Source organism: Echinococcus granulosus (genome assembly GCF_000524195.1).
Source record: "Echinococcus granulosus chromosome Unknown EG_S00073, whole genome shotgun sequence".
In the NCBI taxonomy this organism is placed as follows: Eukaryota; Metazoa; Platyhelminthes; class Cestoda; order Cyclophyllidea; family Taeniidae; genus Echinococcus; species Echinococcus granulosus.
This window is the reverse complement of record NW_020170453.1, coordinates 230,271-251,729: the sequence shown is the minus strand read 5'-3', so window position 1 is coordinate 251,729 and position 21,459 is coordinate 230,271. Positions and strand designations below refer to the sequence as shown.

The following is a 21,459-nucleotide window of genomic DNA, read 5'->3' as shown; positions in this document are numbered from 1 at the left end:
GTGTTATTAAATGGGTGTTTGTCTATTAAGATCTCTAAAGTGAAAGATTTTGTGCCTGCAAGCGTAAAATTGCATCGCTTGACAGTAGGTGGAGAGAGGAACACATAATGATCCATGAAAGATGGGTTACCCAAATTAATAAATTCTTTTTTGAGTAACCAAACTGTTTTTTTCTATACAAGGACTATAGCCTTTGTATGCTCAATTAAACTCTGCGGCTTGGTCTTCAGACTGTGGTAACAGCCTCCACCGCTTCCATACATAATTAATGTTCTGTTTCCCATGTCATTAAGAAAAACTTGGGAGCCACGCAAATTCATACACACCCATACTATTCAAAGTTGCGGACATAAAGTCGCTACCTTAAACATGCTACAGGATGATGCCGAAAAAATTTTGCATTTCCTTAAAAATTGAGCTGCATTAACGCAATTTTAGAATCAAAAAAATTTCCTCCAACAGCTGGCTCAATCCTTCAACAATAAAGCACACTCAGTTTTAGCCCAAGAAATGCCTGTAGCACAAGGTTAAAAGACTATAAGTTGATTAAAAAATAGGTTTTATTTAAGCTATGTATTTTAGTTAATAAAATATATCAAAATATAAGTGCATGATCCCTTGATGTGATTGGCCGACTTCGTAACGAATACGATTTTAGTGAATTTAGTGCTATTTAAGCCTATGTTCCCACCGAGTTGGGTGGTTTCTTCCATGCCGCTGCAGTCTTCCTTATAGGATGGATTCTGCAGAGGGCTTTCTAGTACAACCTCTCGTACGATGTGTTGTATACTGCATTGTTTTCATCGCAGCCTTGTACTTATATGGAGGGGTCGATAGGTAGATTGCCATTCGTTTTCATCCTTGGTTCATTGGTTTTAATTTATTTGGACCAGGCGAATTATTTAATTGGTATGCACGAATGAATTCAACTGATCTGATTATTTGACTGATGACTTTGGCGTTAATTTTATTATTTTTGGGGCTTGGAGGTGTATTTTCGCCCCCTTGCACTGTTGTATTCCTGCTTTTTAGGAATACCTCGAAGAGTGTGCGTCAGCGAATAGTTTCCGGATCGGTGGCTTGTGGACTTATTCTTACAGATACACTAGCCTTCACGCGGCTTCCTAATACGAGCCCTGTAAGTTCTTTCTTGACTTCTCGTTTCACGTATATTCCTCCAGTATCACGTATGTGTGCTCATCACGACTTCCCTCTTTCTTTTCCTGATGCTTGCTATTTATGGACTTTCGTTATAGTCCGGATTTGCCAAATGAGTTTTGTTTGGACTTCAAATCCCGCCTTGAATTAAGGCGTCTAGATCCTAATAGAATGCTTTTATCGTCATTTCAGGGAATTAGTACTAGATTGCGAAAGCTGAATTTTGTAAATGGTGACTGACGAGGAAAGTCCGTGCTAGCAGTGGTTGATAGGAGTGGTTTCAGATCCGCTCTTGTGTAGCAAATAACCTGTCCTTTAGTTCACTGATCTCTTTACGGATTAGCATTCTAACTTACTGATTATCAATCGGCCTAATGATTGCTCTATCAACCTTAGCATTGATCTGTGCTGCCATATACTCATCAGAGGGCTGAGTGCGATATTTCCTTACCCATTCACCAGTCTTTTTTAGCCGACCAGTGGCACTTGTAGATTCATATTGGTTATAGAAAATATAAAGACATTTTAATGGTGTTTTTGGACATGTTAGAATGGTTGCCCTATTCATAAGTCCCTTTTCCCTAGAAATAAATCAATTCATCCATTTTTCTAAATTTCACACTTCTTCCATTTTTTTATCGCCTCACTTATGTTTCATTCGACACTACGCGCCCTAAGTAACGCATTCGTATATTTTGCTGCATGCCAATCCTGGAGCCATCCATCTATCTCGCACCTATCTATTCATACTTCTTTCCATCCCGTATCCATCCATCTATTTATTTGTTGCAGATCCACTCATCATCACAGAATCATTCATCCATCCATAACTGTTATCAATTTGTCCATCTATCAATACACACTCTTCGGATCCCACCCGATCATATACACGTTCATCATTTGATCCATGAAATCTAGTTTTCCTTCTACCTTTCTATAAATCGTTTTCTATGTTCCACCAAATCGTCCCTTTCTATCTAGTGGCGTCTCGACTCCTATGACCTTTCACGCATTTTCCTCCGCCACCAACACCTTGTACTCGCTCTTCTCCTGCCAACTCTGTCAACCGGAGTAAGTTGATCTGCTCCCTTGATCCCTAGTCTAGCACTTGATTATGCTTGTCTAACTGCTCCCCTCTCGACCCCACCCGCAGCTCCTGTTTCTGGGCCCTTTCTGGCACGAATGGCGTGCAAGGCGGTTCTACACTCTGCAAGGTACTCTCAGATTGCGTCTGCTTGCTTCTATTCAGATATTACTGTTACTTTGGACCTTTACATTTTCCAATCAGTATATTTATCAATCCTCGTCTCATGTTTTTCCTCCCAATATTATGCACAAAACGTGATCTTAAGAAGCATGCTCGTGATCATTGATGGAAACCCAGGACAGTGTTGCTTCCAAACCTCTCTTTTCTGTCATTAATTTCTCGGTTGCTCATTAAGATAGCCAATTAACTTACGTGTTTACTATGTCTTGTCTAAAGCCATATGCAGTTACGCTAACGGCCTTTGTCGGACGAGCCAAGATTGATCATGTCAATGGGTGTGCAATGTCCGGCTCACTTGACACTCGCTACGTGTGTGACATTCTTCTGTTTTCTTACCGCACCTCGGTGTCACCTGCATTTGCATGCATTCGTCACTGGTTCGTTGTAACTGTGGTTACACTACACCGTATCATGTGGTTCTTATCAGATGAGTCGCTTTTCTCGGTGTCTCGAGCAATAGTTTAACGGCGTGGTGATCAAGACAGTTATTCATAATCATTCCTACCTCCTAAACCTTGTTGTAGTTCGCTGACATGGTCTTTCAAATTGTCTTCCTAAAAGGGAATACTCTTGCATTCAGGGAAATAATTTGTTTTGAATCAGTGATAACCTCGAGTTTAATATGGCTTTGCTCCAGAGCTAGATTGGAATATGAAAGGAATAGTGATTGACTGGAAGTTAGTGTAGAGTCCTTAGACTTCTTTGGAGGCCAAAGGAAGCATTCCACCCGGGTAGATTGTTTAGTCGGCCTACCGAGGGACTGAGGGCACTACCAGCATGGCCCGGAGGCCACGCTGCATGGCGGAGGTGCGATGACGGAACCCCTAAGTGGTCCGTTACCAAAACAGAGTTAACCGAGCAATTAAAGTGCTATTGCTCGACACTCGCATCATCTTTTTTGTTTTCGGCTATTCTCTTTACCTTTTATAATCTATCACATCGTTAGGTACAAAATGCCCGATCGGATTTGCTGGGTAGGCCATATCATCACCTTTGATTCTGGTTTCTTACCTTATCCGGACTTGAAGTTTTTTTGTGTTGTTTATCGCATAATTATTGTATTTAAAAAACGTTTTGAACGCATGAGGCAGCTCGAAACAGTCGCATGGTCTCCCGTTTGAGCCGCTTTCTGCTAGCAGCCCTTTACCCCACTGAGTACCCGTTGTTAAGGTCTTGGACATAGCCGAATTGGTTCATGTGGCTTTTTTCAATGACAAGTAACTTCAGAAAACTTCTTAAAGTGCTTTGTTGGCTGTCGTGGTTTGCAACTAAGATCCCCAATGAGACACAGGTTAGCCACTAACTCCACTCCCACGACACGTTTAGTCTCTAGCGTCTATGGCGCCACTTCTCTTTCTCAACCGTCTATTCCACCTCGATAGTGCTTGTCTAATGTGAAAAGACGACAATCATCGGGCAACACAGAATCATTTTAATACTCTCTCAAAGCTAGACTATGCACGGGAGCTATGGTACACCTCCAATCTCATCCGCCTACGCAACATTGTGATTGCGCCTCTGGTTGAAGAAATAATCTTTCGTGGCTGCATCCTTTTCCACCTCCAGCGGCGGTTCGACTCCTGTGGTGCTCTTTGTCTCGGCTCTAGTCTCCTCTTTGCCGTTTGTGGGTTTTTGTTTGTACTTTTTTTCGTCCTTTTTTGGTTGAATTTGCCTTTGAACAACTTGTCGTTGCCTACTGATGGTCTGTAAGTAGCACCCACCTCCTTTCAGCGCATTTTCATCACGTGGTAGAGAGGATTTACGCTGGCTATGCGGTGCGCGAAGCTCTTTTGGACGTCTGTGAGTACTTACACTATTTTTTTTGTTCATTGCTATTGAAAGTTGCACCACCCAAACATGTGTCTTTGGTGTTTCTTCAAGTGTCCCAGGTCCTAATGACGGCAATGTTCGGTGCCTACTCGACGCTGCTTGTTCTGCGAAGCGGTGAGTTATGCAGCTTTGCTCCCTTCCATGTGGAAATTTGGCCTTCTTTTCTCCGCGATAAACGTGTGCTTTTGAGCTCTTTATCACCAAGGTCCTTCTGTAGGCCTGAAAACACTGATAGTTAGCCTAACAGAATAGCTGCAACTACATTGCCTAAGATTAATATCAATTACTGGCTTTTTTCTCCTTCCAGGTCACTTAGCAGCAGCCTTTGCGGTGCACTCGTTGTGCAACCTCATGGGTATGCCCGACATTGCGGGCGAGATGAGGGTGGCGGAGATTCATGATCCCCGATGGGGTAGATGTGTGTACAAAGCCCTTCTCCTGGTCGGTTTCATCAGTTGGCTCGTTCTCATTGGGCCGGCGTCAACTCTCTTCGGCCTTTCTGACTCGACCCTCTGTCGCCTGCCCTAACTTCAGTCTTTAACTGTGTCTGCTGTACTTAATGCTTTTCTAGTGATATGACTATTCTTAATCTGGTATGGTTGTCTTCTTGGCTTCAAGATGTGCTCACTGCTTTGTATGAGGTAAGCTTTTTGTCAGCGCGTGTTCTCGAACAGGTGTGGGATTGCTATGTGGGTTGTCTACTTAAAAATTCGTAAGTAGTGCTCGTTGGTCTTGTCGCAGTTTGACTTGACCCACATCCTTTCCCTTTAGATGCCAGTCCAGCCGACCTACAAATCGGTTTCGGTAAGTCTGTCTTCGAGTAGACTCGAGACAGAAAATCACCCTTTCACTTCCACTTCCGATGGCTAGCGTCTCCGGTCTTCCTCTCATAGATCCAACTGCGGGCGTACTTGAACGCTAACAGCTCTGCAGCAGCGGAGAAAGCCTTCACAGACCTTCTCAACAATGCTAAGTTTATCGATTTTGCCGCGCATCTACTCCGGTGCCTGCAGGCTGCAATTCTCAAGGCGAGCTTCGACGAAATCGATGTTGGTGCAGTTCATTTGGCTAAAGATTGCCGGAACAGGTACACATGTGATTACACGCTGTCTTTCGTGCCCTTTTCCTGTAGGTCCAAGCGTTCTTCAATCGTGTTCTCCGACTTTTGCAATGCCTTCTCCCAACTAAGATGGCGGTCGAGTTCATGGGCGAGAAACCACCAGGTAAGGCTGAGGACTCCGGGTGATAGTACGTCCATGGAAAGCCAGATGCCTACATTGCGTGGCGCTGTTGGTTTTCTCATTCACCAATACTATTAATGCGGTTTTCTTTCATCCGCATTCTTCCTTCCTCTAGCGAAATCGGAACAGGCCAAACGCATGCGGATGCCCACTCTGCGACACACCCTAACCGATACCTGGGCCAAATTGCTCGAGAAGGGGGTGGGTTTTCGTTCTCCTTTGGCCGTCTTCTTGCATCACTTTCCACTGTACCTCCCCTCCCCCCAGTCACTTCTAATTCGGTCCTATTTCCCCTTAACCCGCAAATCAGTCGTAAGGTCTACTTCGTGTTTTTTAGCTCCCAGACGACCTGCTGTTGGAGGCGCTGATCGCTCTGGGTGACGGCCAAATTGAAAAGATGACGGACACTGCGCGTCTGCTCGCACCCTACATCACCACCATCTTTGACCCACCCGCCAGCATGGCAACAGCCGCCGCGCCTCTCGCCTCCTGGTCTCGGGCAGTTTCGCGCACCCTCCTCAAGATCATTCACCTGGGTGGGCTCAACTTTGACCGTCTCTACCCACGTCTCTACGCCCTCTTGGGTGAAGACCTACTGACCTGCCGCTATGCGGAACGATTTATAGAGGATTTGGACGTCTACTTGAGCTCCATGTAGGTCAGGTTGATTTAAGCAGGTCCAGGTATTTGGATGAGGAAAACTAGATAAGAGATTGTGCACAATCTGGTCACCTTTAGTTTCATTCAGTAAAGACTACGTAAGTTCTTTCCAAAACGGGGATCATATAGGAAAATTGAGTCGTGAAACGCATGTAACGCTGATGATCATTGCGGTGACCTTTGTTATGGTCCCTTCTACATTTCAGTCACGTGCCGGCAGGCTGGCTCTCCGCCTTCGCGAAGCGTCTGGTTCAGCTCACTCTGGTGGGAGTGGCACCGTTGGCTCTGATGCTGCCTCTCCTCACTGTTGCCGCTAACTGCCTCATTCGTCATCCCACTTGTCGGGCTCTTGTCGACCGACGTGCCAACCAAAGTGCCCCTGTAGGTCGTGGCATTCTACTCGTGTCGTTAAAAGTAGTTGGTTCTTTTCAATTTCAATAGTGTTCTAATTAGTGCTTCCTGGAATCATTTTTCAAAAAGTTCCTTTTAAGTGATATTCTTAAATGCTCAAAATGAGGCTTTTGCGGGAAGCCCGCCATTGAGAACCCTCATTTTTCCCTACTAGACGACTAAAATGGAGACGACAATAGGCGATCCCTACACGTACCGATCTAACGATTTGGCCAGTGATGGCGTTGGGGCTCTAGAAAGCAGTCTGTGGGAAGTGTTGTGTCTCGAGTGCCACTATCATCCCGAGGTGTCATCGCTGGCGCGCCGAATTCGTCAAATCGGTGCAATAACCACGGGTGTTGCCGACCATCTGCCCGAAGTGAAAAACCAAATTCGCTCCGGCAATGAGGTGAGTTGGTGGAAGAGATCGGCAATATTATTAACCCATTTTTATGTTCGTATTCTAGCTACAAGCCGTGGTGGATCGAACATCGCGACAGTACCTGTCGGTGCTTGAGATGACAAACGCACGACTGCCCACTTTGTCACCTTTGGAGGGATGGACGATGCAAAATGACCTCTCTGAGGTCACGCCATAACAGATCCTCCTCTTCCCCGTGTAACTCTATGTACTATAAAGGTCTGTACAATTGTCCACTGTCCGTAACTGGCTGAGTTCGCGTTAAGAACTGGATGTAAGTGATCAGGATCGTTTGAAAGTAGATTGCTTGGTTTCAATTGCTTAAGCTGGAACCTATCGGAATTTGAAGGTGGTGTCAAGGGATGCCTTTCGGCGAGGCAAATGCCCTTTGAACTCCGGTTGTCTCAATCAAGTGGTGGCTGAGGGCGAGTTCTGCAGGTTACCATTTCCTAAGAAAAACAAACATCAATCTATAATAGTTTACGGGAGGGGTGCAATGGTTTAAGGTTGTCGCTAGGTAGCTGAGGTTACCGCTTGCTCGAAAAGGCTGTTTGTCTACTTCGACGTGCTGCCGATTTTTGGCATTCACTGGGCCTCGGTAAAGTGGTGGACAACGGGTGAGATGCAATGAGGGCATTCTCTAGTGATGGTACTATGGGGGTTCAGTGATCAGTGTTAGGCTTCAGAGTGCACTTCCATCTCTGGAGCAGATGATGCCTATTCTGTAACGAGACTCGGATTATAGTCTGGCTCTTACAGAGCCGTAGAGAAAGACTCGCTGCTATGCGTCAGAATGTCAGTAAAACACTGCATCATCATATCCTATTTTGGTTAACTGCTCAATGCTTGTCGTATGATACGAGCTCTTCAGTCCCCATGTAATGCATTTCCACTCCAGGCCCTATCTCTTGGTGTGTAGAGTACAAACATCCTATTAAGGCCTTTTAGTTTATTATGGCTTCTGAGGAATCTTCAAACACCGGCAGTATCTACTGCCGCTACAGGCTTACACAAAATAATTACCCATTCACCTATTCGAGCATCAGTTGTTAAGAGCCACTACTCAAGTTTCTGTGTACTTTTAATCCTGTTGAATTGAAAGAAATTAAAAGCTTGTTGATTGCCTTTAAATGCTTGGATTTTACTGTCCTAAATTTTTAGGTTCCTAACTATAAACTATTAATTTAATCCATATTTTTTTGTTGCCACTGGAGAGTACCAATCTGAATTTTAGAAAGACTTCTAAAATATCTTTTGGCAGATCCGCATAAAATTTAAGAGTAGCTTTCCCAAAAAAAGTGTGAGGGCCATTTGTTTGAGTCGGTGCAGCTTTCAGTTCCCGCCCTAAATAGTGTCTCCCGCAGTCTTTAATGAGATATGTATCCGAATCAGGGTATAATGTTCGGTGATTTTTCTTTGGAGCCGCAAGGCTTCAGGGACATGAATAGGCACGAGAAAAGCCTGGGTCTCCTTACTGAGAAGTTTGTTCAACTTCTTAAGGAGGCACCAGATGGTATTTTGGACTTAAAATTAGTAGGTTTAAAATATGCGGTTCCTACTCTTAGGCTGCTGACTTTCTTGCTGTTCGGCAGAAAAGGCGTATTTACGATATTACCAATGTTTTGGAAGGTATTGGCCTCATTGAAAAGCGCACAAAGAACAGCATTCAATGGAAGTATGTGCCATGTATGTGTGTACTTATCCAATTTCATGCTGACACCCTTATTTGAATCACCTTTTCGTCCTTTTCAAGGGGTGGGAGCGCAGCTACCAACGGGCCTGATATTCAAGCTCGTTTGGATGAGCTGCAAGCAGAGGTTGAGTACTTAGAGAACCTCGAGAAAAAGGTTGACGAACACCGAATTAAGGTCCTGCAGTCGATCCGCAACGTCCAGGAGGACCTCGACAACGAGCGTTTCAGCTATATAACCTATCAAGATCTCCTTAATGTCTTCCACGACCGTACTCTGGTAGTAATTCGCGCCCCGGAAGGCACCCTACTTGACGCGCCCATTCCCGAAAGTGGCATGGACCAGTCCACCCATTCCCTCTTCGCAATGAAACGATCCTACAAAACAACTCCCGAGTATCAAATTCACTTAAGGAGTCCATCTACGGCCATCGAAGCGCTATTAGTGAATCAGGAGGACAGCCAAGGTAGGACTTGGATTCTGCCCCCCGGACAGACAAACTTTGATTCGCGAAGAACGGCCACCAGTCGACAAGGTAAGCTTCCTAGGAGGCTCGGAGCTTCTCATTCACTTCCTAATCTCTAGAAGATGCCAGTGTTCTGAATCCCCTATTCCCGCTCAGTCCACCGCCAGATGCCCAAGACTTCACTTGCAATCTAGAGGAGAGCGAGACAATTTTCGACCTCTTCGACGTACCACACTCGTAAATCCCCTTTTTTGTACAAATGCGAATAAGCCTAGGGATGAGGTAATGTGTATTAATAAACGATGCATATGAACTTCGGAGGGGGGAGCGTCTTAGTAAGTAACTGGGGGTTGCTGAGTTGGGAGAATGTTGAACCGCATCTTCAGCATGACGCGCTGTTCGGAGTACTTGTCGTCGGGGGAGTAGCGAGCTGGATGCGCGGACTGGGTCGGCTTTCCATCAGGATCGACAAACTGCAAGGCAGTGTTAAAGACATGCCCTTAGATTCCGGCAATGCCAGTACCTAGGGTGGTAGATTGTGTCCACCGCTCTAAAGACTTGCATCAGGTTAAATTTGGGCAGTGTCAGTTTAGACAGTTAGTAAGGACTGTCTGTGATTCGTCCGTAATCCCCCGGACGAAGCCTAGATGTTGAGGATGATAGAGCAAGACAGCCCAGATATACCTTTGCTGAGGGATCGTGATGATGAGAGTTAGCGCAGAACGCGGTCAAGAGGCGATCAAGTATCGATGGGGGGTGCTAAGTCGATTGATTGCAAAAAACAGCAGGACGGGGTTACTTGTCTCTCAAACCAGTTTTTGAACGTTAGTAAATCCACTGCAGCAAGCTGACGAGCTAGAATTCATTGCTGAGGGCCAAGTCCTCATATACTGACAAAGAATCAGGAGTAAATGGCGTCGATTGGGCCAAGATCCGACTAGTCGGGCCCAACTCGGTCGAGGTTAGTTAATGTGTAATATGGATACGTTAACCCTCTGGAAATACTACTACGTTTACCGGGCGGGATGTCTTAGATTACAAAATGCTTTTAAGGTGTGACAGAAGTTTACGATCGCGATGTTCTTGCAGGATGTAGGTCAAGCTCTAAGTAACCGCATGAAAATGCAAACAAGCCATTAAGTGCCTAGGAACGATGCCGTTTAAAGAAAGCAAATCACGCTAAACAACATCATAAATGAAACTTAGTAAAATCAGTCAAACTCCGTAAACATCTTACCCAAAAACTGACCACGTAAAGTCCAATGAATATAAAACAAAAACTTAAGTGGCGTTCGACAGAGAGGATAAAAAATGAAGATGAAGCACACTAAAACACTATTACTAAAGTGCGAAAATTTCAGGATTTAAGGTAACAGGTCAAATACCTAGACATATGAAATTCAAGCAACAATGAGCTTTAAATATGTGGTTTCTGGCGTTGGGAAACTACGTTTGCACACAAACTCGGCACGAACCTTCATTGTGTACACGCGACGGCCGTCAGCATCGAGGTAATACCGAAGGTGCATCTCAGAAACGTAAGAATCACAACTCGAGTTTCGGAATCTGAGTAACTCTCATCGACAATTTAAACACAAGTTTCGAGTAAATTATGCCCACTTAAATCTTTTTTACTATGAAATCAGGCACTATTAAAGTATTTAAGGCTAAATCTTATTTTTTTTAATGAGAGAATCTTTGTAAATTTTTTGTGGGTACATCCGTGAAGGGCATATACAGTTTCACGAGGCTTAATAATCGTGTGTAGTTCAGCACATTTGACTTGTTCCTTCAACTAAGCACTCTTCTACAGTTGGTTTGTAGCCACTACTCTGTATTGCAGTTTCAGTCAAATTGTGGGAACTCACTCCGAAATGGCTTAGACGCTATCCTGTACCATGAAAATGTTTGGGATATGTCCAGAACTAGCTTTTGGGTTAAATTACTATGATACTGTTAAATTTTGTTGTGGAACTTTTAGGCCTTTTCGATAAATAACCTCTTTAAAAAGCATTTTCACAGAGGTGGATGGTTTGAAATCCTGAAATTGGAGGTACAGATAGAGGTAGGCATGCACAAGAGGGAAACTAGCGAGAACATTAAGGCAGTATAACAGAGGTCGCAGCTAAATGAATACTATGGTGAGAACTAGGCGTTAGATGCAAAAGATAGAAGATATCCGTCTATCGTGTGAATCATTCCAAAGTTCATTTATCTCTTCAGTCATCCAGCACTTTATGGCCCTAATTGTTCACTTATTCTTTTATTTTTTTATTCTTACTCCTTTACCTATTATCTAAGAAAATGCCTTTCAGATAATTTAACTATAAATCCGTTCATTCAAACAGTCTCTTTGCTACCGAAAATCATTCAAGCTTACATGCATTCATTGGTTTTTACACCCAGCTAATTAAAGTCAGTCAAGAAAGCACAGAAGCAAACATCCATCAAGAATGGAAGAGTGGCTAAGCAAGGAGAGAGGTCCTCGCCACATCTCCGCTAGATTGACTCCTGATTATATGTTCGAGACTCGACAAGACCAAATGCAGTCTCATCCTCGAGATGCCAGACGCGACGGCGATCAAAGTGCCAAAGGGCGAGTAAGGAGAGAATTGCAATAAAGCAGCACAGAGCGGGTAGGAACATCCCGTAGGTAACGCTGGAAGGCCGATGATACTTATACATCAGCGCCTCATTCCCATGCACCGCGAAGGCTACGAAACAGCGAAACACGGGTTGCCTGATGAGACGCCAGCGAAAAACATGGATGGCGAAGGTGTTCTCCTCCAACTGCTTCTGACAGGAATGCGTCACACACTGAAGCATCCAAGAAACCAACCACTGTAGTCCTCTCTTTTCTAAAGAGGAACTTTTAGTTGCACTCTTTAGTCAAATGAAGAAAAGTAAGGTGGAAGATTTGGAGTTTTCTGCCCAGAGATTTCGAATTTTCTCGCTGGTTTGCTATGTGACTACCCAACATATTCCTGCACCTGGAAAGCTGTTTTCAAGCTATTATCGTAAGTCATCTTAAAAATGAGTGGGGAAATGGAGCTCGTCAGTCCTTTTCAGAAGTTTTTGAAAGCATCAGGTGTAGAGTTTCGGTAGAATGTTTTTTTTGGGAAGAACGTTCCTTCCTTTGTGGGTGCCATTTCAAGTCCCTGATTTGGTAAGTATTTTGTCCAAATCTATTAAGATACCACTTTCGCCTCATTCACTTTATTCAGCTGTCATTACCAGCGTTGATCTCATATGTCAACGATAACTTTAGCCAACCCACCTTGACTAATAAAGGAGTTGATGCATTATGTAAGGCTGATCGTATTGAAGACTTGATGAACTTGATATTAGTCACACCTTTAACCGCCTTAAAGTCGACTTTTTTGGAATAAACCTGGAATGAATGGGACAATAGTCCCGTAAATCAGATAGGAAGGTACGAACAAACATTTAAGTAGTCCATTCAGTAACTTTTGCACTTTCTTATGCTCAAGTGTCATGGTGATTAATTTTGCTATTGAAAAAGTTGAGTAGAGGAGCGAGCGTGCAGGAGAAATTATCAACAACCTTGAAAAAAATATCCTAAAGGCCTATCTCAGTGATTAGCTTGCAATTTTATATTTTTTAAAAATGGTTTAAGTTTTGTAGCCTCAAATATCTAGTATACCACGTAATTATGATCCTTGGATTGGCAAACATGGAAATATGCACCTTCTAATTTTCTTCTGCACAGGCAAATATCTCTAAGAAATCAATATGCACATAAATGACTTCCCCTTAATTATAAAAAGAGTAAAGCTCTATGAAAATGAATGGGAAACATCTAGATTAGTTTTCACGATTTTAAGAGTTTACAGTAGGTCTGTGAAAAGGTGCTGGTCTTTTCAGGTACAATGCAGGCTTTGGGTAGGTAGCAAATTGCATTAGACTTACCAGCCAGATGCAGATTCATTATGTGCTCCAACGGGAAGATTTGTGGTCTTTTTACTCAAAGCGAAGTTTTTTGTTTAATCTTTTTAAATAACGCAAAGCAAGGATAATTTAAAGACATAAGAATTCAAAACAGTCAGACTGTGCAGTCAAGTACAAAAAAATTTAGATGAAAGACAACTTTGACCGAAAAACTCATGAATTTAATGTCCTTCAATCCGCAGTTAATCGTTTCTGGGATCTTAGGAAATTGTTTTTTAAACATTTACAGTCTTTGTTAAAATCTTACGGGTTTATACAAATTAACTAAGTTTCCCCGACCTTCAGTTGCTTAGAAGCATTTCAAAACATCTTAAATATGGAGCAGTGGTAAAATATCTAATTATGCAGCACAAGCTTTTTTAAACATTTTTTGATACCTCTGATTCCAGGTATGTGGCAAATACGCTCACAACGCTACGGTTTTGAATCAGAAAAGCATTGAATTAACAGACGTATGTGCTGCTGCTAGATGTGTCTACTAACTCTGCATTGCATTTTTGCTTACCTTACTGAGCATGGGATATTCCTTTTCATCACCGCTTAACCACACTACAGGTTAATTGAAAACCATCTTTCTCTTTATAGTTTAGGGCCTCCTTTATTCACATTTCACGAAGAAGAGCAACTTAATCGGGGTTCGCTCAGCTCTTTAGCTTTCTTGAACTCGCCTAGTCGTTTTGAAGTGTCAAACAACTGTAAAATAGTGAAGTACGTCAGGCGTTATCGGTTTCTGGCGCAATTTGCGAAATGGCCACCTTTAATGGAACTACTAATCTGGTCCCATTAATCTAAACTTTGGCTTTCCAGCTGCACCTCCCATTTACATAATCATATTCACCAATTTTTCCCCTGTAAGTAGCATCAGTGTGGATCATCCACATGACTGGCTCCTTTTGGCATTAAACCCGCCTGCCAGGACAGGATTCTGCTAGCCACGTTCTTCACGCTGGTAATTTAAGGTGTTCCATTTAACGCCCAAACAGAACCGGCTTAGAAGAAAAGGACTTCAAGTTGTCGTGAGGCTGTAGAAATTATTAAAGTAATTGCAAGGAAAATTGGGTGCTCTAAACTGCATGGCAGCTAGTTGGCAGAAGGCAACCTGAATCCTGTGACAGAGATACTGCTCATTCACTCATTAGTAAAGGCAAGATTCCTAAGGCTAGTTGATCAACAGCAGGGGCAAATCTTAGCTTCGCATTATCTTTCTACTTGATCAGGGCACAACTAATATAGACACTCCAGTTTCGTAATTCTTCAGAAGTTCTATGTTAGTTTTGAGCTGGTAAAATTAGAGCTTCGAACGGTTCTTGATTAAAGAAACGCAAACGGCGCCTCTCTGATTATGATACAGCTAATGTATGCTCCTGACCTAGTCTCGAACCTAAGGTACCGTTTTAGTTAGACCAGCTCTTAAAAAGGCAAATTTTGTGTCAAATACGTAGGTGGTTAGCAGTGACAGTATACAGGCCTATGGTTGGAACACTGCTTGTGTTACCAACTAGAAAATGCTGGACATAACAGACATCAATGAGAAGAAATCTCACCCCATACGTGCGATAATGCTCATGCGTTTCAATTGTGTCAAATAGAGTGGCCGAAAAGTTGATATTATTGCGTTGAAATATGACTGACACTCGCAGACAGGGAAAGAAGGATCGCTCTCGGGAGCACCGATTCTCACACTTGAGGATGGGAGTGTAAGGCTCAATCTTGGCTAAATGGCATAAGCTCTCCTCAAAGCCGTGTTCATGGAGGTAGGGCACCACCACAAGGTAGAAAATGATGATACCGGTGAGGAGAGAGCAAGTGAGCAGGGTGGCGCAAAATATGTACGCCGCACGGCGAAAGGTGGAGTTACCATGGGCTCGGATCAGACGGCGAATGGGGAGCGCCATAAACCTAAAGTGTAGTTCTTAAGTCCTAGATGGGACATTCCAACGAAGTAATTACTTCCGGCTAGGAGGGGAAGGGAAGCGGAGGCAAGGAGCGGAGTAGCCGTGCTGTTATCGATTTTACTCGCTACCGGTGATAAGCCTGGAAATCATTTGTGGTTGTGATCTTAACTACGCATTTACTCCTTTGCTTGTGGAAAAAAAAATAGGGAAATAAGGCTTAGGATTCTCTCCATTACCTCCAGCGGTCATGCAATTTATCTCAATCCCTCCCTGATAAAATGAAAGGTGCTGACGAAGGTCCAATTTTAAATTTACACTGAATTTTATCGTGGCTTATGAAAAATTCCTGTAATAGAGGTGTATCGTCTATCCGCATTGTTTACCTCATCGTCTCCCTTTTAACATTAAAAGCGATCACTCATCGCCCTTTTCAAACAAGAGCGAAAGACTCGCAACCAACTCCACTATCATGTACCTCTGTCTTCAGTACCCGAAAAAAAGCCTAGCCCTTATCACTTCAGCTTTTTATCTCAACCTTACTTTCTAGCTGTCTCATTTACTATTTAGTTTCAAGGGGCGGTAGAAAGCAGAATTTGAAGAAGCAGCACCAGAAGAATGTGGGAGAAGAGTGATCGATGTCCGTTGTCACATGTTTGCATACTTTTTTCCTTTCTGTTGCCTCCGTTTTGAGTTGCTGGAAGGCACTAATATCGTCACAACTTCTGCTTTGTTCGAGTAGCTTGTTCCATGAAGCAGTATCATTACGGACTGCTTACTGCCCGGTGCCGCTGTGCGATTAAGTCGGTGAGGCTGAGTCACCGCTCCCTCCGCGAGGTCCAGTCTCTACTCCTCTCCATTGTCCGTCACATCTCTACCCTAGAAGACAGGGAAAATGAGGATAGAAAAGCATTTCCTCCCCTCCGTCTCATCCTCAAGTGCAGTTCGGGACCATTTAGGGGTTGATTAGTTTACGAGCGTTACGGCTATTTTGGGAAAAGACGTGAAACATGGGAGGTCATAAAATTCTAGCGTCATCACATTATCTCTCTCCTTTTTAACCACCGATATCATTGTCTCCATGTAAGAATGTATTCCAATAGTGGGAGAAACCATTGAATCAGATGAGGTTCTTCATTAAGATAGAAGGGGGACAAAATAGGAATAGCCTTCTCTTCACGTCTTCTTAGATCACCACGCTACGCGGAAGGATCTGCTGCGAGGACGTGGTGCCCGATTACTTTTACTGTCGTCAGGCCCTCTTAGATTCCGGGGCACCACCCATCCACAAACCACACGAAATTTAGCGCTAGCATCCCATGTGAGATGGGGATCAAGAGAGGTGGAAAATGACTCCAGCCTATAAGAGTGTCGAACCTCCTTTCAGACACCTACCTGTTGGAGCAGTGCCGACCTTGGACACAAACCAAATTGAAACCCAAACTAGACACTGACAGTGTTGTCAAAAGTAAAGGTCCGCTCGTCATTCCTCTTTCATAGTTATGTCCTCTTCTGCGAATAATCCTAACTCTCCTCATTATTAAGTATTTTCCTTCCAAATGACTGTCTTTCGGAATTTCTTAAACCTGGCGTAGATTGGCAGTTGTTGACCCGTCAGCAATTCACCTTAGACAATTGCCTGTTCCATGGGCTGCAACGTAACAGTCATTGTTTCTTGCTTCACGCATTCTCTTCTACTGTTATGGATCCTCAAGGCGACGGCGGTCTTATTTTTTAATTCTGTGCAAATCCTGTTGAGGCTCACAAGCCCGGGTACCTGCCTAGCTCACTCTCGCATTCTGACCACATGGAGGAAGTAGTCTGAATTGCATATGAGCTACCTTCGGGGTGTTCAAACCGCTAGGTTTTCGAATTCCATTGCACTTCATCTTGTTTCGCTTTTTTTTCTTCAAGAACAGTAACTGCTTTATTTTCATAGGTCTGCTCCTTTGATAGTTATCATCGCTACCAGTTTTGTTGCTAAGTCACCGTCACCATCGCACTTTGTTGGGAAATTTTACCGATCCTGGACGAGCTATACAACTGATTTATGCATTTATCTATCTAGTGTCATCCGAAAATACTTAAACGGTATAGCCGTGAGTATCGCTGCAACTTCCAGGAGGTAGCTCTTTCAAATGTTTGGCGAACAATGACTAGCAGCAATTCTTCCCTTGGAAGGAAGCTTAATTTCGCATACTTCCATCCTACGGAACTGTTTGAAACGCCGATCTCGGCTCTGCGAACATTTATTTCTCGTGTCTAGCGAGATATGATTTTCCAATGGGTTTCTCGGTACTGAAATGATTAGACTTCAAACGATTTCGCGAATGTACTCACATTAGCGGTCGACTCTGGAATGCCGATTTTCCAATCTACCTCATCAGAGTGCTACAAAGGAAATTGAACCTTAAATAGTGGAAATTAGCCTTCTAGCTGCGAAATGGTACAAATTTGACAGATTTTGATTTTAAGTTTGCAGTGAAAAGGCGGCAGACGCCTCACTTGCCCCTATCCCCTTTACAAGGTCACGACTTCATCAACTTGTTTTGGGTTCCATATAATTGAGAAAAAATAACTTTTTAAACTACTGCATTGCCCCAAGACTTCCCTGGCTATGTAGAGAAGGACTGAGGGGTACAAAGGCGGAGTCCTAAGTGTCCGCGTAATCAAAACGGGGAGTTAAACAAACAATCGATGTATTGCACAACCTGTCCCTCCTTTTGGGTGTCTTCCTTGATGCGCCCCTTAGTTAACCTTCTCCTTCGACCATCGCAAGGTAATCGGTGCTATGAGAAAGACAACTCAGCTAATCAATCGGGCCAGTCATTGAATTGCCACGTAAATGAGAAGGTACTTGATTACGACGTCACTGGTCCATCTTGGCCGTCCCACTCAAGCCAAAGTTTTGTCCTGTGGGAGAAATGTATTGAGGGGCGGGGAAATGTACTGGCCAACTTGCATGTACATCTCTGGCCGTAGGAACACTGGCCCTAAAGCAGAGCCATTTAATGAAGGACAGGTTTAAAATGGTTTCTTCGGCACAAGGTTTCGCGTCTCTTCCTCCTTGGCAATTCAGTCTCACTTCGGTGTTGCCCAGCTGTGTATCTATCTGGGTTCTATTTAGCTAGTAGAGAAATGGAGGAAGTATCCAGTCTTCGCTTATTCGACGTCTTTTATGCAGGAACCGTAGACAGCTCTGTAGCGAATTTTTTCAGATGGTACACAGCTAGTATCGCTTCAGTGGTTAATAGCTCTCCTGCAGTTGCCGAATGTAGACGTCATTCTCAACCATTCCGTCAGAGATCGTCACAGATTCTCCTATCCTCAGCGTATGTCCTTTTTCTATCAAGTTAAGGTTTTGCATTCAGTAGTAGAAATCAAAGTAGGCGTCCATTATGACCGGGTCTACGTTCCACTACCATCATTGTAGTGCCCAGAGTCTTCCCTGAAAATGAAAGAATCCGTAATGCTAGGGCAAAGAGTGTATTGTCGACGTACAGAGGGACTGGGGGGGGGGGCTTCTGGCCTTCTCGCCCAACAGAGGTACAATCGCTGAGCCTTAAGTGACCACTAAGCCAAAACGATAGCTTATTTCCTCAACGAAGGGTTTCAGAAGCGCCTCCAACCATTGTCTTCCCCACGAAAAAGGTTTCACTGTGGAAAAATCGTGTTCCATTCATTGAGTGACCCTTATTTGTCCGAAATTCCTAACGTTTTCACAGATTATGGAAATAATTTAAACTTTCTTATTGCTTCATTCACTTAGTTAAGCTCAAGTCACTTCGTTACGCACATTGTTTTTAAAATACTTCCGGTTGAAATGTATAAGCGGGGACAAGCATGTATGCTGAAAATTTCGTCTAATTGTTGACAGAATGACAAGATTAAAAGTTCTCCTACAACTCCGAAAAGCCTTCCAGCCAGAGGTTTAAGATGTCTCCATCGCCATGACTACTTCCGAAATACTCTCGCCCATCGCTCCCCCCTCTTGATTGGCTGAAATCAACGACTAGGTCAGGGTCAGGTCATAGTCGTCTTCAGTATCCAGTTACCAGATGCGTTCTCCCGCCTGATACCCTCTCTGCTTACTTAGAAAAGTCGACGCCTCTTGCCAATGCCTTGTTCACTGATCATCTAGCTGCAAGCTAGAGGGCTCTAACCTGACTCGCACATCCAAGTTGATGAGCCTCAACCAAGATTTGATAATCCAGTCGAATTTCCTGCACCTTATCTCTGTTTCCCAAGACTGACATCTGAATGTTGGAAGACAACCACAGGGAGAACAGTAAAATTACAGCAGCTTAGAAGCAGGATTTTTCTTTTAGATCTCCGAATTCTGGCTCATAAGTTCATTCGCAGAACTTAGAGCCGTTTTAAACCTGTCTTATTCCCAATAGACTGATGAAATCCTTCTTCAGCCTTCATATGAATTCTTTTGTTGAGTCGTAAAGGCGAATCTCGTTCCTGACCAAGCGGAGAAATCGTGGCTTTAGTTTTTATGGCATGGCTTCTTCCATTTTTTGAAAAATCATCTGAGCGCAATTCTCTACGGCTACGATTACACCGATATATACTACCGATAAAGGCTTTCCAGTTAGGGGCAAAATGAATTTGCCAGCCCCTCATCACGAGTGAACTGGTAATCAAGGCTCTCTGGGTAAAAGTGGCCATCAAAGTTTGTTTAATTTCGCACTTCACCGGAGATTAGGTATCATACAGAGTTATCTTGCACTTTCAGTTAATGTCCCAGCGCTGTGGTAGCTGTGTTGGTTTATTATCTCCAGAAATGGAAAAAGATCCCAACAGATTGCCCGAGTTTTTACCGCCTTTGTCAAAAAGCGACAGGTGAAGCAGCTAGTTAGAGCCGCTTACTTATTCTCATAAAACATGAGGATGTAGACGTCTGACTTTTCAAACGAGCCACTAGAAATGCTTAACCCCACTCTCAGACCAACACATTAATCGCGACACCATAACACAAGCTAGAATGTCGCTCTTGACTGAAATCAAAGGAGGTATTTTAGTGACCTTGACCATCTAGTGAGTAATAACCAGCTTAAGTCGGACTGAGAAAGGTCACGACATTCTAAAATGTTCAGGAACTAGCCATGAGAATGAAAACTTCTGGAGAATCAGAATAGGAACGCTGCAGGCATCACCGTTGGAGCGGCATCGAGCAGTGCAGAACAGATGAAACCCAATCGTAATTGTGTGGTCCTCAACAGGCAAACAGCGACATCTTCAGCTCCTCAAGTGGGCATACACACAGACAAGGCTTAGTCTTGTTGTGGAGCTGAAGTGAAGTATAATTTGCGAGAAGTTATTAAATAACCCATCATCTGCATAAACCAAGTGGAATGTAAATTTACAATTTAATATTTTTAACAACCTGAGAACTGCAGTTACTCTCCCTCCTGAAAGTCCGTTTGAGACTTCTACGAGAAATAACTTCTGGCAATGTCGCAAACTTCCAATTTACAACACCTTTATGTGCAAACAGATTAAGGTTGGCCCTCGGCTTCTAAACTCTCTTGCCATTAATCCTTTCATAGTGGCCAGTTTGTCACCTAATCGGGCACATTTAATAAGAGAAAACTTTATTATTTTGTTCTAGGGAAAATGTGGGCTGTTTAATCTAATAATATTCTTAGCTCTTTATTTTCCACAACACTCGCACTTCTGGAAAGAAATATCTTACGGAAAAATTGTATGCAAATCCGGATTAAATTTCCATTTTGTGTGTGAGCAAGTGATTTGCATGGCTAAGCAAGAGATTTTCTAAAAAAATAGACAGTTTATAAAGTTTTAATTTAGCTTTGGCTTTGTTTTAATGCCGCTAAAAAGAGAACGTTAAATAAATCAGAGAAATTGTCTTCTAACTCTTATTGTTTTAGCAGTGTGTAGCAAAGTAACAAATCTGGCTTAAAAAGCATTAAGTAAATTTTAAAAAATCGACAATTTAATGCTCTACATTTCATGCTAGTTAACAATTTATGCGAATGTAAGTATGTACACTTATTCTACTGGATTCCCGACAAGTAGCGTGTTCAATAAGGCCTTATTTTCACTCTTTTAAGTAGAGTGATCCCAAAATACTCCAAATACTCAGGCTTACGGCAGCTAATTATGGTGGAATATGATTGCAATGAAGCAATAAAATAGTGGAGAATGAGATGATGGGCAGCAAATGTAGGGCTTGAGCGAAAAAGACATGGTCTTCGACCAATCAGGATCTGTTTTGCGATTTCCCCTTCAAGGTTCATTTGCAGTACCAGAAAATTAGTCGCGCTCACGAAATTTCTATCCACCCATTACTATGGGTATTTTTAACTTTTCCTCCTTCTCCTTTGATGTAAGCCTTTACCAAATCTGGCGTCACAGAGATGTTTATGGCCAAGACCTAAGGCGTCACCCAATGGAGTCCTCCGGCTGGCTTCATCTTTACCCTTAAACGCTTGCTCGCCTACAGCA

At 43.3% G+C, this 21,459-nt stretch overlaps 6 protein-coding genes across 6 annotated transcripts in view; 3 read left to right on the top strand and 3 right to left on the bottom strand. All coding sequences in view use genetic code 11, as the record gives it.

The window, feature by feature from the left end:
- EGR_07256 (hypothetical protein) overlaps positions 1 to 1,726 on the bottom strand; it is a gene marked incomplete at both ends in the record, with an annotated part of 4,171 nt that extends 2,445 nt beyond the window's left edge. Inside the window, one exon of the mRNA XM_024496505.1 lies at positions 1,610 to 1,726. Within this exon, the coding sequence (XP_024349090.1) occupies positions 1,610 to 1,726 (117 nt within the window). The remainder of the gene's footprint in view (positions 1 to 1,609) is intronic.
- Positions 1,727 to 2,155: 429 nt separating this feature from the next.
- EGR_07255 (CAAX prenyl protease 2) lies at positions 2,156 to 4,783 on the top strand (the record flags this gene model as incomplete). The annotated part of the gene is made up of 6 exons (XM_024496504.1): positions 2,156 to 2,229; positions 2,312 to 2,372; positions 3,875 to 4,049; positions 4,157 to 4,225; positions 4,307 to 4,369; positions 4,563 to 4,783. The coding sequence occupies 6 exons, from the start codon at positions 2,156 to 2,158 to the stop codon at positions 4,781 to 4,783; spliced, it is 663 nt and encodes a 220-aa protein (XP_024349089.1).
- Positions 4,784 to 5,026: 243 nt separating this feature from the next.
- On the top strand, positions 5,027 to 7,145 carry EGR_07254 (Nucleolar complex protein; the record flags this gene model as incomplete). Its single annotated transcript, XM_024496503.1, has 8 exons — positions 5,027 to 5,059; positions 5,149 to 5,304; positions 5,388 to 5,478; positions 5,612 to 5,697; positions 5,834 to 6,150; positions 6,363 to 6,537; positions 6,722 to 6,955; positions 7,014 to 7,145. The coding sequence occupies 8 exons, from the start codon at positions 5,027 to 5,029 to the stop codon at positions 7,143 to 7,145; spliced, it is 1,224 nt and encodes a 407-aa protein (XP_024349088.1).
- A 1,199-nt stretch (positions 7,146 to 8,344) lies between these two features.
- EGR_07253 (Transcription factor E2F4) lies at positions 8,345 to 9,365 on the top strand (the record flags this gene model as incomplete). Its single annotated transcript, XM_024496502.1, has 4 exons — positions 8,345 to 8,500; positions 8,533 to 8,642; positions 8,721 to 9,193; positions 9,244 to 9,365. The coding sequence occupies 4 exons, from the start codon at positions 8,345 to 8,347 to the stop codon at positions 9,363 to 9,365; spliced, it is 861 nt and encodes a 286-aa protein (XP_024349087.1).
- A 91-nt stretch (positions 9,366 to 9,456) lies between these two features.
- EGR_07252 (H/ACA ribonucleoprotein complex subunit 3) lies at positions 9,457 to 10,653 on the bottom strand (the record flags this gene model as incomplete). Its single annotated transcript, XM_024496501.1, has 2 exons — positions 9,457 to 9,597; positions 10,600 to 10,653. 2 exons carry the CDS (start codon positions 10,651 to 10,653, stop codon positions 9,457 to 9,459), a joined length of 195 nt encoding a protein of 64 aa, XP_024349086.1.
- Positions 10,654 to 11,623: 970 nt separating this feature from the next.
- Positions 11,624 to 14,988, bottom strand: EGR_07251 (hypothetical protein; the record flags this gene model as incomplete). Its single annotated transcript, XM_024496500.1, has 2 exons — positions 11,624 to 11,941; positions 14,638 to 14,988. The coding sequence occupies 2 exons, from the start codon at positions 14,986 to 14,988 to the stop codon at positions 11,624 to 11,626; spliced, it is 669 nt and encodes a 222-aa protein (XP_024349085.1).
- Positions 14,989 to 21,459: the final 6,471 nt, after the last annotated feature.